The 19,556-nt window shown below is 43.3% G+C and overlaps 1 protein-coding gene across 1 annotated transcript in view; it reads right to left on the bottom strand.

Moving 5' to 3' along the window:
* The window catches only part of ADGRE1 (adhesion G protein-coupled receptor E1), a 48,828-nt gene extending 44,898 nt beyond the window's left edge, over window positions 1-3,930 (bottom strand). The window contains exons 1-2 of the mRNA XM_082620239.1: window positions 3,891-3,930; window positions 425-487 (exon numbers count right to left, since the gene is read on the bottom strand). Of these exons, the coding sequence (XP_082476365.1) occupies window positions 425-487; window positions 3,891-3,921 (94 nt within the window). The 5' untranslated portion in view covers window positions 3,922-3,930. The remainder of the gene's footprint in view (window positions 1-424; window positions 488-3,890) is intronic.
* Window positions 3,931-19,556: the final 15,626 nt, after the last annotated feature.

Genomic DNA, 19,556 nt, shown 5'->3' with positions numbered 1-19,556 from the left:
CTAAAAATGCACTTTTTTCCCCCACGTTGAGTTGTAGTTTAAATAAATCCCATCCCCAGCCCCACTGCCCCATCATTCATGAAGCTCTTCTCACACATGCCAGGTAGTATACAATGTTACCTCTTTGGTTTTAAGCTTCACAACATCCCTGTGACATAGGAACCCTCGTTACCTGTATCTTGCAGCTGAGGAAACTGAAGATCAAAGAGGCCGTGTGACTTGCCAGAGGTCGTGTGACCTGCCTGAGGTCACACAGCAAGTTTAAGGCACAAGAGAAAAAGCTTGGGTGGGAACCGGGAGACCTGGATGTTATCCCTTGCTCAGCCACGGACTAGTTTGTGGCAAGTGTCCAGCTGTGTCTCAGCCTCCTGGGTCAGAAGAGTCTCCTCCCCGCCACACTGGGCATAGAGATTCCCCAACTTACGTCTTGTCTTTGATTCCAGTGAGGATAATGTGAACATTCCCCAGGTGTATATACCACAACACCCTGTGAAGAAAGAAAAGAAAAACACCATGACCCATCAAGAAGCTCTTTGGACTCAACCTGAAAAACTACTCTTGGTGTAGCCTCATAGAAACAGATTTGATGAGCTTAGATGAAAGCCCCAAGTGAATGACAAGCATACATTATTTTATATAACCATTCCTGCTTTTCCGCACTTCATTTTCGTTTTTCATTTTGTTTGTATTATCTTCATTTTTTTTCATTTACAAAGAGTTCCAGATGATTTTCAAAAACATACATTGAGGAAATTCCCTGGAGGCCCGGTGGTTAGGACTCCGCACTTCCACTGCAGGTGACATGGGTTCGATCCCTCATCAGGGAACTAAGATCCCGGAAGCCGCGCAGCACGGCCAAAAAGAAAAAAAAAAAACTAATAAGAACCTACTGTATAGCCCAGGGAACTCTACTCAATATTTTGTAATGGCCTATATTGGAAAAGAATCTAAAAAAGAGTGGATATATGTATATGTATAACAGATTCACTTTGCTGTACACCTGAAATTAACACAACATTGTAAATCAACTATACCCCAATAAAAATTAGAAGAAAAAAACCCCCATACATTGAAACATGCATTCTCAAAAGAAATGATATCTCCCCCCAAGAGCAAAACTTGGTTCTTGGGAAGAGATGAAAAAACCTTATTCTTCATGTATAAGACACACACAGATATACATAAAATATATAAATAAGTGTATAGTATATCTGTAGTATTAAATTTTAATGGGAGGGTAAGACAATTTTTTAACATCTAAAAGGCAGTGCAGTCCCCCAACATTTAGCTCCTCTCCATCATCCCATCATATCATCATCACCATCATCACATCATATTATCATCATCTTCAGCATCACCAACATCATCACCACCATCATCAATGTTAGCATCACCACTCTTTGCTTATCAAGGGCAGAATAGAGTGCTAATGGCCAACACCAGTGCTGACACCCCAAAGAAACAAGTCTGCATTTTAGCATTTGAGCTCCACAAATTACCTGCTCCTTCTAGTGAAACCTGCCAGTCAACAAGTCCCACAGACCCAAACTCCCAACTTTCTTATTATCACTAACTGAAATTCTCTTGCTCTTTAATTATTTTAAAGACAACAGAACATTGCGTTTAAGCATATCAGTGCTAGGGTCAAAATGCTTGGGCTTAAAACTCTGGCTTCACCAATTACAGACTACGTGGCCTTGGGAAAGTTACTTAATCTCTTTGTGACCAAATTTTCTCCTCAGTGAAATAAGGGAAACGGATCCAATGTACAACACAGAGAAAACCCACACTTGTTGCTTAGATAGGGTCTCCCATTCTTAGATTTGAACCAAAGACCAAAACTCATGAGACCCGTGAAGGAAACCATGACATGAAAGATAAGCAAGACCAAGAAAAACTGACACCTGAAGAAAAAAAAATTAAGAGAGCAGACAGGATGGCTCCATCTCATTGTTCAGGCCTCAGCACAAACATCACTTCTGCAGAAATACCTTCCCTGACTTCCCTCTTCTATGTCACCCCCGGTCACACTCTGTGACAATTTCTTTCGTAGCGCTTGTCACTCCCTGAAATGCTTTTGTTTATTTGTTATTTGGAGCAGCATAGTTTAGAGATGTACAGACTCTGGATCCAGGATGCCTGTTTTTAAATCCTAGCTCTACCCATTACTAGCTAAATGGTCTTGGGCAAGTTATTTAATCTCTTTTGCTTCATTTTTCTCCTTTGTAAAATGGGACAATTTTATTTTCACTGGGGTATAGTTGCTTTACAATGTTGTGTTAGTTTCTGCTGTACAGAGAAGTGAATCAGCTATGTGTATACGTATATCCCTCTCTTTTGGATTTCCTTCCCATTTAGGGCACCACAGAGCACTGAGTAGAGTTCCCTGCACTATGCAGAGTGTTCTCATTAGTTATCTATTTTATACATAGTAGTGTATATCTGTCAATCCCAATCTCCCCATTCATCCCACCCCCGCCCTTTCCACCCCTTGGTGTCCATATGTTTGTTTTCTACGTCTATGTCTCTATTTCTGCGTTGCAGATAGATTCATCTGTAACATTTTTCTAGATTCCACATACATGCGCTAATACACGATATTTGCTTTTCTCTTTCTGACATACTTCGCTCTGTATGACAGTCTCTAGGTCCATCCACGTCTCTACAAATGACCCAATTTTGAAAATAAAAACAAAAATAAACAAATGGGACCTAATGAAACTTAAAAGCTTTTGCACAGCAAAGGACACCATAAACAAGACAAAAAGACAACCCTCAGAATCAGAGAAAATATTTTCAAATGAAGCAGCTGACAAGGGATTAATCTCCAAAATATACAAACAGCTCATACAGCTCAATATCAAAAATGCAAACAACCCAATCAAAACATGGGTGGAAGACCTAAATAGACATTTCTCCAAAGAAGACATACATATGGCCAAGAAGCACATGAAAAGATGCTCAACATCACTAATCATTAGAGAAATGTAAATCAAAACTACAATGATGTATCACCTCACACCAGTCAGAATGGCCATCATCAAAAAATCTACAAACAGGGCTTCCCTGGTGGCGCAGTGGTTGAAGGTCCGCCTGCCGATGCAGGGGACGCGGGTTCGTGCCCCGGTCCGGGAAGATCCCACATGCCGCAGAGTGGCTGGGCCCGTGAGCCATGGCCGCTGAGCCTGTGCGTCCGGAGCCTGTGCCCCGCAGCGAGAGAGGCCACAACAGTGAGAGGCCCGCATACCGCAAAAAAAATAAAAAAAAAAAAATCTACAAACGATAAATACTGGACAGGGTGTGGAGAAAAGGGAACCCTCTTGCACTGTTGGTGGGAATGTAAGTGGGTACTGCCACTATGGAGAACATTATGGAGGTTCCTTAATAAACTAAAAATGGAACTACCATATGACCCAGCAATCCCACTACCCTGAGAAAATGGGACTATTAATGACCCAATATCAGAGACATTTAGTGAAGACTGAATACATTCTCTATTTGAGGAACTTAGATAGGTGCTGCTTGGGAGGTTGCTATTACCGTTAGTGGCTTCCTTTCTTCCTATCTCCTCCTACCGGTATGTCAGCCTCACAAGGGCAGAAACCTTGTCTGTTTGTTCACTGCTCTATTCTCAGTGCCTAAAACAGCACCCAGCATACAGTGGGTGCTCAGGAAATACATGTCAACTGAATGGCTATAACGAAACTCTTCCTTGACAGATGAATTCCCTGAACTGACTGATTTTGGTCAAAGGTTCCCCAGTGAAGATGTTTGCAGTGTCCAGCCTAGAATTATGATCTCTTGGCTGGACAGTCGAGGCCCTCCCTTTTCCTTACAGTCTATTTCCAGTTCAGACTCTCCCCAGACCCCCTATTCAGGCTCATACTCACCCCAAAAGAGGAGAAAACTGAAGCTCCACATCGTGCAGGTTCTGTCATTCAATGAAGAGTACTTTCTCGCTGTTTCCAGGGTTTTCAGTAAAAGAGGGCGTGGGGAGAGGGGAAGGGCAGGGCCAGAATTGCTCAATGCAGCCAAGGCATCATGGCCCTTTTTGCTGAATTGCCTCCACTCATAAAGGAGAGTCTGACAAACCTCTAATCCTCTCCTTTCTCTACAGTGAAGAGAAGTTTGTCCGGCTGATGGGTCTCTGTGTGGGTCTATCTCCCTCTCTCTCTCTCTCTCCTTCCTTCCTACTCACTTTTTTCTTCCCCCAGCAACATCTATCTCCCGTCTCTCATCACCTTATTTTATTGCACCCAATAATAAATAAGCTTCCACTACCCAATGAAGCAAGCCCCAAACTCAACCGTCTCCTCCCAGCCTGCCCCATACAAACATCATCAGAGCCCTCAGGTACCAGGCGCTGTGCTAAACACGTTTCCAATAAAATTTAATTTCACCATGATGTCAACATCATATACTAGGGATTCCCACCCCCACCTATTTCATCAAAAAGTACAATTAAAATGGAAACCACGGTTGAGAGAGGAGATGCGACTTGTCAAAGATTACCCAGACCCGAGCTTTGAATCCGGGACCCTCCTACTCCAAGGTCTAGAGCTTTCACCATTTCATTTGCCTTTAGCTCCCCACAATATCTGATCACTGGACAGTGACACACCCCATTCCCAGCACTGCCCCCAAACCAACCCAACACACACACACACACACACACACACACACACACACACACACACACGCCATCTCATAAACACGTTGGTCTAGGAATGTCTTAGTTAGGGCCCCCAGTTGCAGATGCTCAGACAAGGATTCTCGTGAAAGTAGTTCATCAGGGAGGTGACCCCAAAAAACTCCAGCTGAGGATGGGGGAAGTGAGAGAGGGAAGGGAAAGAGCCTGCAGTGAATGTTATCAGGCAAGTTACCCAGTAAGAAACTGAAACTTAATGTGGCTGGGGACCTCTGGAAGGTAACCTAGAGTACACTCCTCAGAGTTATCCCAACTGTCGGGGGAGGGAGTTGGGGTATTTATCCACCAGCTACCGTCAGTCACTGATTGAGGCTTGTGTCAACCCAAGACCTGGCCTCCAAGCAGATAGAATGGGCTCCAGTTCATAACCCTGTTGATAACAAAATGCAGTGGCTGGCACATGTCAGACTAGTGTGCCCTAAGGGTTGAAGGTCACAGGTGTGGACGGGCACCAACAACACCTGCTCCAAGCCAAAACTTAGGTGCAAAAACCAGCCCCGAGTTCTTGGGAAGAAGAGCCCCACTTGTTTTTATATTCTCCTTTTTTGCTCTGTGCAAGGCAAAATATACACCTTGGAGTTATGATTGCTGAAGCAGATTCATCAGTGGTTCCATCTGTTCATCAGGAGACCCTACCCAGTGAGGCTGCAATTAAGAGCCAGAACAGAAATACAGTAAAGTTCACAAAGAAGGAAGATAAATGGAGCTATGTTAAGAGAAGCTCTGGAGGATAAAAACAGACTCTAGCACCAGATCGCCAGGGGTCCAAATCTTGTCTCCACTGCTTGCTAGTTATGTGTGGTCCTGGGCAAGTTCTTTTTAAAATTTTTTTAAACATCTTTATTGGAGTATAATTGCGTTACAATCGTGTGTTAGTTTCTGCTTTACAACAAAGTGAATCAGTTATGCATATACATATGTTCCCATATCTCTTCCCTCTTGCGTCTCCCTCCCTCCCACCCTCCCTATCCCACCCCTCTAGGTGGTCACAAAGCACTGAGCTGATCTCCCTGTGCTATGCGGCTGCTTCCCACTATCTATCTACCTTACGTTTGGTACTGTATATATGTCCATGCCACTCTCTCACTTTGTCACAGCTTACCCTTCCCCCTCCCCATATCCTCAAGTCCATTCTCTAGTAAAATAAAGAAGATGTGGCACATATATACAATTGAATATTACTCAGCAATAAAAAGTAACGAAATTGAGTTATTTGTAGTGAGGTGGATGGACCTAGAGGCTGTCATACAGAGTGAAGTAAGTCAGAAAGAGAAAAAGAAATTTCGTATGCTAACACATATATATGGAATCTAAGAAAAAAAAAGTCACGAAGAACCTAGGGGCAAGACGGGAATAAAGACACAGACCTACTCTTTTTTTAACTTTTATTGAAATATAGTTGATTTACAATATTGTGCTAGTTTCAGGTGTACAGCAAAGTGATTCAGATATATATATATATATATATATATATATATATATATACACATATATATATATTCATTTTTTACATTCTGTTCCATTATAGGTTATTGCAAGATATTGAGTATAGTTCCCTGTACTATACAGTAGGTCCTTGTTGTTTATCTATTTTATATATAGTAATGTGTATCTGTTAACCCCAAACTCCTAATTTATCCCTCCCTTTCCTTTCCCCTTTGGTAACTATAAGTTTGTTTTCTATGTCTGTGAGTCAATTTCTGTTTTGTCAATAAGTTCATTTGTATCACTTATTTAGATTCCACATATAAGTAATATCATATGGTATTTGACTTTCTCTGTCTGGCTTACTTCACTTAGTATGATAATCTCTAAGTCCATCCATGTTGCTGCAAATGGCATTATTTCCTTCTTTTTTATGGCTGAGTAATATTCCATTGTATAAATATATCACATCTTCTTTAGCCATTCACCTGTCAATGAACATTTAGGTTGCTTCCATGTCTTGGTTATTGTAAACAGTGCTGTTGTGAACATTGGGGGTGCATGTATCTTTTCAAATTATGTTTTTCTCTGGATATACACCCAGGAGTAGGATTGCTAGATCATATGGTAACTCTACTTTTAGTTTTTTAAGGAACCTCCATACAGTTCTCCATAGTGACTGCACCAATTTACATTCCCACCAACAGTGTAGGAGGGTTACATTTTCTCCACACCTTCTCCAGCAATTAATTTCTCTATGCCTCAACATGGCCATCTGTAAAATGGGCTTGATAAGCAGGATATATTTCATGGCGTTGAGGCGAGCATCAGAGGAATGGCTGTATGTGACATGCTTAGAACAGAGCCTGACACACAGGAAAACCTCCAAGGCTTGGCTATTACTCAAATTCTTAGCCCTCCCTTCAAGAGGGGAAACCTAATTCTTCTCTCCTTGAGTATGAGCTGGACTTAGTGACTTGTTTCTAAGGAGCAGAGAAAGGAAGATGTGACCTTGTGTGGGATCTGAGACATCTGAGGTTGTAAACATCATGGTGGTTTTCCCCTCCCTCTTTCTTTCCAGGATCATTCACTGAAGGGACGTCAGTTACCATGTTGTAAGGACACTCAAGCAGTGCCATGGAGAAGCCCACATGAGGGGGAACTCAGATTCCAGCCAACAGCTTGACTGTGACCTCCTGAGAAGACCCTGATCCAGCTCCACCCAGCTAAGCCACCCCCAGATTCCCAACCCTCAGAAACTGTAAGAAAATTAAAAATGTGTTGTTTTAAGCTGTTACATTTTGAGAGTGATTTGTTATCAGCAGGAGACAACTGATACACTTAGAAGCAATTGTCCCTGTCAGTTAAAAAAAAAAAAAAGATCATCATAACATCATAGGGTTTGAGGTTTAATGTGATAAAACCATAAAATCCTGCCTGGAAAAAATAATACTCAATATTATCAGTTATTATTGACATTGTTTCAATAATAAGTGGTCACAGCTACTGATCAGAGGCATGGTGCCAGCAGTGACTCAGTTAGAAGAGTCAGCAAGTCCATTTCAGGCAGGACCTTCCATTGTACATGAAAGAGTTTAGATCGTCTCCGCAGGGCAATAAAAGAGATTTCATCGAGGAAGTTACGGTCACATTGGTATTTTACAACACTTGCGTTGTGTAGTATGGATGTCAGACAGGATGTGGTCATTGGTGGGGAGATGGAGAGAAGAAAAGTGTGATGACCTGGAGGAGGGCAAGGGCTGTGGAGACGAAGAGGAATTTAGGATGCAGGAACAGCAGAATGGGGGGATGTCTGGATGTAGGTGGGGAGTCTGGGACCGAAGCAGGAATTGACCTTTGGAGGTAAGGTTTTTCAACCAAGCCCAGATTCCTCAGGGGGCCTGGGGGCAGGACAAGGTTGTGGATGAGTTTCCTGATGCTCCCAAAACAAATCGCCACAAACATAGTGGCTTGAAACAACACAAATTTATTACATTACAGCTCTGGAGGTCAGCGTCCCAAATGAGTCTTAGCAGGGCTGAAATCAAGATGTCAGAAGGGTTGCGATCCTTCTGGAGGCTCTAAGGGAGACTCCATTCCTTGTCTTTTCCAGCTTCTGGAGACAGCTGACATCCCTGGGCTCAAAGCCCCTTCCTCCATCTTCAAAGCCAGCAATGCAGTATCTCCAAAATCCCTCTCTCTCTTTCTCTCTCCCTCTCTCTCTCTCTCACACACACACATTCACTCTATGGATGAATGGATAGATAGATAGATAGATAGATAGATAGATAGATGATAGATAAATGATAGATTTGTCTCATTCCCCGTCTGCAGTCTCTCTCTCTCTCCGTCTCCTTCTCTCTCTGACCCTCCTTCCACTCCCCTTAAAAGGATTTTGTGATTACATTAGACCTACTCAGATCGTCCAGAATAATCTCCCGTCTCAAGACCCTTAACTTTATCACACCTGCAAAGTCCCTTTTGTGGTAGAAGGTCATATATTCACAGCTTCCAGGGACTAGGATGTGGCCAACCTGGCAGGGGTTGGGGGGAGCCTCATTATTCTACTGACAGCAGATGGGGTCTGGGATCCTGGTGAGTGATTGGGGATGCAAGCTACCAGTCACCCTTCAAACGCTAAAGAAGTGACCGAGGCTATGAAATCTGGACGGCAGAGATCTTCCAGGGATGAGGGCAGGTGTAGGGGGAGAAGAAAGGGAAGGAAATGCACAATTCTAGTAAAGTGGCTTGCGTAAGACTAACTATTGTGACTTTCCCGGCAAAGGGGAAATTGAGGGACACTCAAGACTACAGAAGTCAGTCTGGAGAAGCCCCAGAGACGTCACTCATCTGTACTCTTTTTTTTCTTTATTGGAGTGTAGTTGCTTTACAATGTTGTGCTAGTTTCTGCTGTACAGCAAAGTGACTCAGTCATACGTATACATATATCCCCTCTTTTTCAGATTTCCTTCCCATTTAGGTGACCACAGAGCACTGAGTAGAGTTCCCTGTGCTCTACAGTAGGTTCTCATTAGTTATCTATTTTATACATAGTAGTGTATATATGTCAATCCCAATCTTCCAGTTCATCCCACCCCCCTTCCCCCCTTGGTAACCATACGTTTGTTCTCTGTGACTCTATTTCTGCTTTGCAAAGAAGTTCATCTGTACCATTTTTCAAGATTCCATATATAAGTGATATTATACAATATTTGTTTTTCTCTTTCTGACTTACTTCATTCTGTATGACAGTCTCTAGGTCCATCCACATCTCCGAAAATGGCAGCACTTTTTCGTTCCTTTTTATGGCTGAGTGGTATTTCATTATATATATGTACCACATCTTCTTTATCCATTACTCATCTTCACTCTTAATGAGGGTGTCGGAGGGAGGGTGGCTCCAGGGCAGCCCTACCCAACTTGACATGTTCCTCCTGTACTCTAAAACCCCCCATGGCTCCCTAGTACCCTCAGGATGAAGTGCAGGCTCATTAATACAGCACTCAAGACCCTGCCTAGTATACCATAATTCAAAAAGAAACATGCACCCCAATGTTCATAGCAGCACTATTTACAATAGCCAGGACATGGAAACAACTTAAATGTCCATCGACAGAGGGATGGAATACTACTCAGCCATAGAAAAGAATGAAATAATGCCATTTTCAGCAACATGGATGGACCTATCACTCAGATTGTCATCCCGAGTGAAATAAGTCAGACAGAGAAAGAAAAATATCATATGATATTGCTTATACATGGAATCTAAAAAAAAAATAGGTACATATTAACTTCCAAAACAGAAATAGAGACACAGATGTGGAAAACAAACTTATCATTACTGGGGGGGGGGGGAGTAAAGTGAGGGAGGGATAAATTGGGAGATTGGGATTGACATATACACACCACTATATATAAAATAGATAATAATAAGGACTTACTGTGTAGCACAGGGAACTCTACTCAATACTCTGTAATGACCCATATGGGAGAAGAATTTTAAAAAGAGGAGATATATGTATACTTATAGCTTATTCACTTTGATGTACAGCAGAAACTAACACAACGTTGTAAATCCACTATACTCCAATAAAAAATTTTTAAAAATTAAAAAATAAAAACCACAATGCAAAAAAAAAAAAAAGACTCTGCCTAGTCTTATATTGGTCCCCCTCTCACTTCATTGTTTCCTTCACCCTCCAAAGCCCCAGTCATCCTAAACTAACCAAAGTCTCCTATAGTGGACACTGTCGATGGCACGTCCAGCCACCCTTGAAGCTGGACACCCATCTTCCAGCTGCTGTGGGTGTTGCCTGCTAACAGCTCACAGCTTCCTGTTCTCCAGAGAACTGCTGTCCAGTTCAATGCCTGCACAAACCCTCAGACCCAGCCCACGGCCAATAACTGATGGTCATGGAGGTCAAAACCTCACTCAAAGTGAGGTCAAGGGCTTCCCTGGTGGCGCAGTGTTTGAGAGTCCGCCTGCCGATGCAGGGGACACGGGTTCGTGCCCCGGTCCGGGAAGATCCCACATGCCGCGGAGCGGCTGGGCCCGTGAGCCATGGCCGCTGAGCCTGCGCGTCTGGAGCCTGTGCTCCGCAATGGGAGAGGCCACAACAGTGAGAGGCCCGCGTACCGCAAAAAAACAAAAAACAAAGTGAGGTCAGCTGGGTAGTGTTATTCAGGCTCCAGGGATGCCCGTGGGGTCAGGCAGAGTCTGGGCTCCAGCTAGGACTACCTCCGTGCTCAACTCTTTCTTCTATCCTACCCTGTTCCCCTCACTTGTCCTCTGCTAAATGCCCTCCCTCAATCAACCGTGAAACAAGAATCCTCATGGCAGAGTCAGCTTCCAGGAGGGCCTAAGAATCCCTCCCAGCCATTAAACACTAAGCTGTCTCCTGACCCCAGGTCTGACATGGGTACTCACCCCATATCCTATGCATCTTTCCCATGTAAATATCATCTCCTCCCGTGCGGAGTGGGGGAGGGAGCGTTCCAATATAAATATCACCTCCTCCAGGAAGGCTTCCAGTGTAAATATCACCTCCTCCAGGGAGCCTTCCCATGTAAATTTCACCTCCTCCAGAAAGCCCTCCCTGCCCTCCACTTCAAGATTAGCACAGACCTCCTCCGTGCTCCCCAATCCCAACAGTCAGTATGATCTATGCTTGTTTGAATGTCTGTTTCTCTCCAAAGACTGGGAGCATCCCCTGGGGTAGGGAAGGAATTCTGTTGCCTGTTGTATCCCAGAAAATTAAGAAACAAATGAGAAGGAAGAAAGAAAGAGGAGCTGATGAATCTCCTGACCCTCCCCTGGCCCCAGAAAGAGGACCAGAGATTTGAGGGCGTGGGAGCTGGACAAAAGGAACAGGAGTCCTAGGACGGATGCAGTTGATGAAGGACAGAGCCACAGAGCCTTCCTTAGAAGGATTCACAGTTATCCGGGCTCCTCAGACCCCTGCCAAGCAGGGGTGGTTTGTTGACAGTCCCCAAGAACCACACCCGGTTCAATGACTCCCTAGGATGACTTACAGAACTCAGCCTATAGCAATCATCACAGTGAGATACAAAGAAAATCAACAAGAGGAAACAGTTGAGGTCCAGAGGAAATTAGGTGCCAGCTTCCAGGGTGGCCTAGGGCCAGGAGTGGAGGGAGGGAGGGATTACAAAAGGGCTCAAGAAAATTTAGGGATATGATGGAAACATTCTGTATCTTGATTGTGGCAGAAGTTATCAAAATGCATCCAATTTTACACTCGTGAAAGGAAGCAGTTTGTTGTTCATAAATCACCCCCTCAATAAATTTGGTAAGATCCGCTCCAAAGTAAAGAGTACCCAGACCCAGCATTCTGCCAAGTTATGTTATTGTGCATGCTACATGAAGGGACCCAATTGTTATATTGAGCCTACTGTGTATAAAGGGACCAAATTATTTTATGTTATGTAAAGGGGTCAGAAGACATGTGTTTAGAGTTTCTCCAGTGAAGTGTGGTCTCTTTTCCATTTAAACGTTTGTTTAAATAGAAAGCTGATGTTATTTCACAGTGATAAATACACATGACCTTAGCAAGTTTAGGAACGATCTAAATCTATACTTCCTTTAAAACTAAACTGAAACAACAAAAACTAGTACAGTTCAGGTTTCCTAACTGCACCCTGACAGATAAGAAACGTTTCTTGGAAATACTTTCACATCAATAGTTAGAGCCTGGTTACACCCTTGAACCTACATAGTGAATGTGTAATAATTTGCATTTCCATTTCCCTGTGGGTGCATCACTGGTGTTTGCAAGCATTGCTGTACACCTACTCTCCCTCTGCAAAAGATCTGCAGAAACTCAGTTCCCTGAATGGTTTTCTAGTTATCATTCCATCTCACAGCTAGAGGAACTGTAACTAGACCTCGTTTGGACAGAACCAGAAGTAGAACCAGAAGAGGATGTGGATAGACAGAGCTACGAGAGAAAAATAATACATCATCATATTTGCTCCCTAAACATAGGGCCCCCCCACCCGAAAGCACAAGCAAATAGGAGCCAGAATTTGAGGAAGCAGCTCTCCAACGATGTAAGAAGAAAGTGGCCCTCAAGGTCTGAGCCTCTGAAAGGAAGGAAGATTCTGGAAGGAGAGGAACATCAGGAGACAGCCCAAACAAGAAATATTCTAAGCTCATATTCCATGAGCTTAGAATATGTTGGCAGATAGAACTAGTTTCAGTGTATTTGTTTGCTAGGGCTACCCTAACAAAATACCACAGTCTAGGTGTTGTTGGTTTATACAACAAATATATATTCTCTCATGGTATAGAGGCTGGAAGTCCACAATCAAGGTGTCGGCGGGGCTGGTTCCCTCTGAGGCCTCTCTCGTTGGCTTGTAGACGACTGTCTTCTCCCTGTGTCCTCACGTGGTCATCCCTCTGTGTGTGTCTGCGTCCTAATTTCCTCTTCTCTTAAGGACACAGTCCTATTGGATCAGGGGCCATCCTAATGAACTCATTTAATGTAATCACCTCTGTAAAGACCCTCATCTCCAGGTACAGTCACATTCTGAGGTCCTGGGCATGAGAACTTCAACATATACACTTGGTGGGGGGTGGGGGGACACAGTTCAACCCATCACACTCACATTCCAGCTCCAACCACTTAGCATGTGACCTTAAAACGTGATAGCTTCTTTGACCCTCCCTTTTCTTGTCTACTAAAAAAATATGTCTACTTCTGGAAGCAACCTAAATGTCCATCAACAGAGGAGTGGATAAAGAAGATGTGGTACATATATACAATGGAATATTACTCAGCCATAAAAAAGAATGAAATCATGCCATTTGCAGCAACATGGATGGACCTAGAGATTATACTAAGTGAAGTAAGTCAGAAAGAGAAAGACAAATACCATATGATATCACTTATATAGGGACTCTAAAAAAATTGATACAAATGAACTTACTGACAAAACAGAAATAGACTCACAGACATAGAAAACAAACTTATGGTTACCATAGAGGGAAAGGGAAGGAGGGATAAATTAGGAGTTTGGGATTAACAGATACACACTACTATACATAAAATAGATAAACAACAAGGTCTTCCTGTAGAGCTCAGGAAACTATATTCAATATCTTGTAATAATCTATAATGGAAAAGAATCTGAAAAAGAATACAGATGTAGAGATAGATAGATAACTGAATCACTTTGCTGTATACCTGAAACATTATAAATCAACTATACTTCAATTAAAAATTAATTAATTTTAAAAATATATATGTCTACTTCAAAAGTTATCATAGGGACTAAACGAAGTAACACATCAAAAGCATTTAGAGTAACAAGTACACAATCAACAAACATCAACTATATTATCACTATTACAACACACTACATACATACACATCCATGTACGTGTATATTATTATTACAGGATATGACGGTGGGGCTCTCTCTCGGCCAGGCTGCAGTTCCCAAACGTGGGAGAACATAACAATAAAATGCAATAAAAGAGTTTTATTATATCAGCCAAGCAGAGCTGGCAAAGTAGATGGCTAAAAGCCAGGCTTGTGATCCCTTAGCTCAAGGGTCAGCAACTTTTTCTGTAAAGGTCCAAGTAGCAAATATTTTCTACTTTGGCAGCCTTTGGATCTCTGTTGCCACTTTTGTCATCTTATTGTGAAAGCAGCTGTAGATGGCATGTAAATGAGTGTGGCTGTGTGCCAATAAAACTTTCTCTGTGGACTCTGAAATTCAAATTCCATATACTTTTCACTTGTCATGAAATACTGTTCTTCTTTTGATTTTCTTCAACCATTTTTTTTTCTTTTTTCTTTTTGGCCGTACCACGAGCTTGCAGGATCTTAGTTCACCTACCAGGGATCGAAACCGCGCCCCCTGCAGTAAAAGCCTAACCACTGGACTGCCGGGAAATTCCCTCTTCAACCATTTACGAGTGGTAAAAACCACTCTTAGAAGCACTATTCCCAATAGCCAAAAGGTGGAAACAGCCCAAATGTCTGTCAACAGATGAGTGGACATACAAAATATGGTATATCTATCTGTTACCCAACCAAACTTGGGTCCAAGCTATGGTGTGAATATATTATGCATATTTACCACAATAAAAAAATTATAAATTTTTATAAACCTTCAATAGCTTCCTATGGTAACCACTGAAGTTCTGCAAGAAGTCTTTGTGAGAATTAGAGAACAATGCCCCCCTTTGACACCTGCAGCTTAACTCAGGATGAGTTTCAGTATCCCCTTATTCCCCTAACCAAGCACTTTTCTACAGAATGCAAGTATATACAGAAACACTGGCTTCCCATTAAGGTTAGAAAAAATCCCAAGTTTTCACCATGGTTTGTCCCTGTCAACCTCTTACTTCTCTCTTTTCTCTATTTCAGGCCACTTTGGCCTTATTACTAGTTCTTGATTTCACCAAGCTCATTCCTCATACCTCCATAAAGTGGTTTAAAAAAAAAGAAGGAGAAGAAAAAGAAGAAAATGTGTCCCATGTCTGACTTCATTGCCTGAAATTCCACTATTAGAGAGTCATTCCTTTGGCTGAAAGCATTTCTCTTCCAGAAAATACAGGGTACTGACTCAATAGCCTCCTCAGAGCCTTTTCACTTGCCATTTCCTCTGCTTGAGGCACAAGTTTTTCCTTCCCGCTTTTCCATGGTGCACTCTCTCCATTCACTCAGGGTCTCAGTTCAAATGTCAGAGATGGCTTCCATGGCTGCCTGATCAATAATAACCACCCACCACCATCAAGGTACTCTGTACCCTGCTACTCTACATCCTTTTTCTCCATGAAGCTAATCTCTAAGTAAACTCAAGATGAGGCCGCATCTTTGCTCAGCTTTTTCTCTTGCCCCTTCCTGCTTCCAGAGGTCAGGGCGTCCAGGGAAAGAAGGGAGATGCAAATTATATAGGGCCCTTTGGGTCATCCTAAGGGTTCACCCTGGTGCCTGGACTATATGATATTGGTTGTGCTTTTGCAGAATTGATTGGAAATTGGGGAGATATTACTGGAGACAAAGAAAGTGATGATACTTTAAATGACTTTAAATCAGCCATAGCAGGTATAAAATGCCATGCCAACATCCACTGATTAAATCCCCTTACTCCATGGCTCCCTACCTCCTGTAGTTTAAAGCTCAAACTTGTAAGCCTGGCCTGGAGCCTGCTCTTCCAGCCTGGTCGGGGAACAGTCTAAGCAGAAAGCTTAAAGTCGGAGAAAGCAACAAGGGGGCAGTACACAGCTTCAAACTGGTGAAGTGAGGACACAGTGGGGAAAGATTTCACGGGACCTGAGCCCCTCCTGCCCTGTCTCAAACAGCGTGCTGGGTCCCCAGGGATAGGATTTCGTCAACAGTTCCCATGAAATGTAACGGGGCCCCAACATGAAAATCCACCGCAGGAGTAAACTTTGGGAGGTGATGGATATGTTGATGGCATTGGTAGTGGTGACGGTTTCGCAGGTGGATATGTATCCCCAAACTCATCGTGATGTATACACTCGTGTATAATTTTTCATGTCAATAATACCTCAATAAACTGGGTTTTAAAAGAAAGAAGGAAAATTTGCCCTGTTCCCGATTTCATTGGCATTCCACCATTAGAGAGTCATTTCTTTGGCTTAACTTTATATTCCAGGAGATGCAGGGTACTAACTCAACAGCCCAAACTGAACCCTGGAAGGGTTTAAAGAGGAAGAGCCTTTGGACCACAGTAAAAGGCTCTGGGTAGAGCCCACTCTACCTACAGTAGGTGCCTTCTCAACAGTATAAACACATGCTTATCCTTCAAAGACCCAGATCCAACCTCTCCTTCCAAGAAAATCATCCCTCTAGGCTCCTCCGACTCTGTGTTTCTCCCTCTTGCCCCATCCTGCCCACATGAGGCTGCGAGTGTTTGTATCCAACAAGACTCTGAAATGAGACCTCTATGGATCCCTTCCCTGTGCTCTTGGGTGAATGAATCGAGGCGGGGTGGGTACCCCCGGGCAGTGTGATGATGCTGCAAAGCCAAAAGCATCAGGGGTCCTTTCTGGTGCCCAAACCTAGGCCCATATAGACAGGTTTGTGAACAAGCACACACCACACACACACACACACACACACACACACACACACACCTACCTTTCTCTGGTCTCTCCTCCCTTCCCTAAGCAGGGATCTAGGTATCAGCCAAAGAGGTTGGGGCACTACTGCTAGTGTCCACCAGGGGGCAAGCTTGGCCTAACTTTGTTGCTATCTGCCTTTGTAATGCCCTCGTGTGTGTGTGTGTGTGTGTGTGTGTGTGTGTGTGTGTGTGTGTGTGTGTGTCTTTGTGATGTTTATAAATGTTTGATCCAATGGGTATCCGTCCGATTTCACCTGTGGATGCCTTCATTAGAGTTAGTAAGGTCCCAGGGCAGGGTGTATGAGTGAATATGTTTGAGGGTGTGTATCTGTCAGTCTGTCTTCCTATTTCACGTACTGTCTGTTATGTGTTTGGGGTGTGTTTCTGTGCCTGGCTGAGTAGATATATGTCTCAGTATCTATAGCTTTATACGTGCACCTGTGAATTGCAGGTTGAAAGGAGGTGTCAGTATTTTTACATCTGTGTATGTGTTTCTGTTCATATTTCAGTCAGTTTTGGTGTTTGGGGAGGGGAGTATTTGGGTCTGGGGTCTGTTGGCCTGTCGCAGTGCGGGGGAGTATTTCTGTGTCTGTGCATCTCTGGAGCCATCTGCTTGCTGTTGTGGATGTGGGTAGATCCTTTTTGTCTGTCTGTCTGTCTATCTATGACCACCTGTGAGTCTGCTTGCCAGTTTCTATTTGCTGTATTTGCCCATCTGTGTGTATTTTGGGGGCTGTGTTTCTTCATGACAGCCTGTGCATATGCTTGGCCTGTTATGTGGGTGTATCTTCACAAGGGGCTTTGTATCCATCATGTGTGTTATGGGTTAAATTGCATTCCCCCCCAAAAAAAAACCCAAATTCACATGTTGGAGTCCTAACCCCCAGAACCTCAGAATGTGACCTTATTTAAAAATAGGGTCTTGGCAGATGTGATGAGTTAATTTAAGGCCATGCTGGAGTAAAGTGGACCCTTCATCCAGTATGACTGGTGTCCTTATAGGAGGGAAAATTTTATTTTGTTTTGTTGTGGCTTCGCAGCCCTCGGCCCTGAAAGCATGGAGTCCTAACCAGTGGATTGCCAGGGAATTCCCTAGGAGGAAGAAATTTGGGCACAGACAAATGCACACAGGGAGGACACCATGTAAACACTGGAGTTTTGCTACCACAGGCCAAGAAAACTCCCAGGAGGTAAGAGACAGAGATGCCTGAAATAGATTTCTTTCTGGTGTCTTCAGAGGGAGCACAGCCCCACTGAAAACACATTGATCTTGGACTTCTAGTCTCCAGAACTGTGAGACAATATATTTCTATTGTTTAATTAAGCCACTCAGTTTGTGGTACTTTGTTACAGCAGACTGAGCAAGGTAATACAGTGTGTGTGTATGTGTGCGTGCGTGCATGCGTGTGACAGCCGGATGTAACTGACAGCCAGCACCAGAGAACTTCCGAGTTAGGGCATCACGGGGTTGCCTTGTGTTCTTTTGAACTTCTCTCTGCCAGTACATTCGGGTGACATCTGTCCCCTGGAACCAAAGTCTCCAGCCATCAGCAGGCCACTCCAGGGCACACCTGAGGCCCCTCCTCTCTCCACCAGCCAGCAAGAGGTGGCCTCCTCCAGCAGAGGTCTGCCTGGTCCCTCTGGGGGCATGTAAGAAAGCAGGTCCGACCACTTCTCCAGATCCTCACTCTCTCCCTCCCCCTCTAAGCAGAGTTAATGCTCATTTGCACATTCCCCCAAATTCCTCCCATTTTTCTTTCTTTTAATTGAAGTATAGCTGTGTTAGTTTCAGATGTACAGCAAAGTGATTCAGTTATACATATATATATTTTTTTCCATTATGGTTTATTACAGGATATTGAATGTAGTTCCCTGTGCTATACAGTAGGACTTCATTGATTATCTATTTTATATAAAGTAGTTTGTATCTGTTAATCCCATACTCCCAAATCATCCCTGACCCCCATGCTTTCCCCTTTGGCAACCATAAGTTTGTCTTCTATGTCTGTGAGTCTGTTTCTGTTTTGTGAATAAATTCATCTGTATAATTTTTTAGATTCCACATATAAGTGATATCATACAGTATATGCCTTTTTCTGACTTACTTCACTTAGTATGATAATCTCTAGGTCCATCCATGTTGCTGCAAATGGCTTTATTTTATTTTTTTACGGCTGAGTAGTATTCCACTGTGTGTGTGTGTGATACACACACACACACACATCTTCTTTATCCATTCATCTGTTGATGGTGCATCCCAATTCTTAGAAGGACAGCAGTCACATTTGATTAGGGTCCATCCTAATGACCTCGACCTCATTTTAACTCAATTACCTCTTTAAAGAACCCATCTCCAAATACAGTCACATTCTGAGGTCCTGGGAAGGTTAGGACTTCAACATACAAATTTGTGGGGACACAGTCAACCCATAACTGCCAGTGTCACTAACTCCTTGTCACAAAAGTGAGGGGACTTCCCTGGTGGTCCAGTGGTTAAGAATCCCCCTTCCAATGCAGGGGACGTGAGTTTGATCCTTAGTTGGGGAACTAAGATTCCACATGCCAAGGAGCAACTAAGCCACGCGCCACTACTAGAGAGAAGTTCACGCGCCACAACAAAAGATCCTTCATGCCACAACAAAGATCTCATGTGCCGCAACTAAGACCCAACACATCCAAATAAATAAATAAAGTGAGTAAATGAATCAATGAATGAATGGATGTTAGAACGGGCTCTCTGGCAGGTTCTGGTTTTGTTCCAAGTATTCACTGCCTCTCCCTGGAAGAGGAGTAAACCCTCCTGCCC

The sequence above is a fragment of the Mesoplodon mirus genome (genome assembly GCF_964341445.2).
Source record: "Mesoplodon mirus genome assembly, chromosome: 5".
Lineage (NCBI taxonomy): Eukaryota > Metazoa > Chordata > Mammalia > Artiodactyla > Ziphiidae > Mesoplodon > Mesoplodon mirus.
This window is presented reverse-complemented; position numbering and strand designations above follow the sequence as displayed.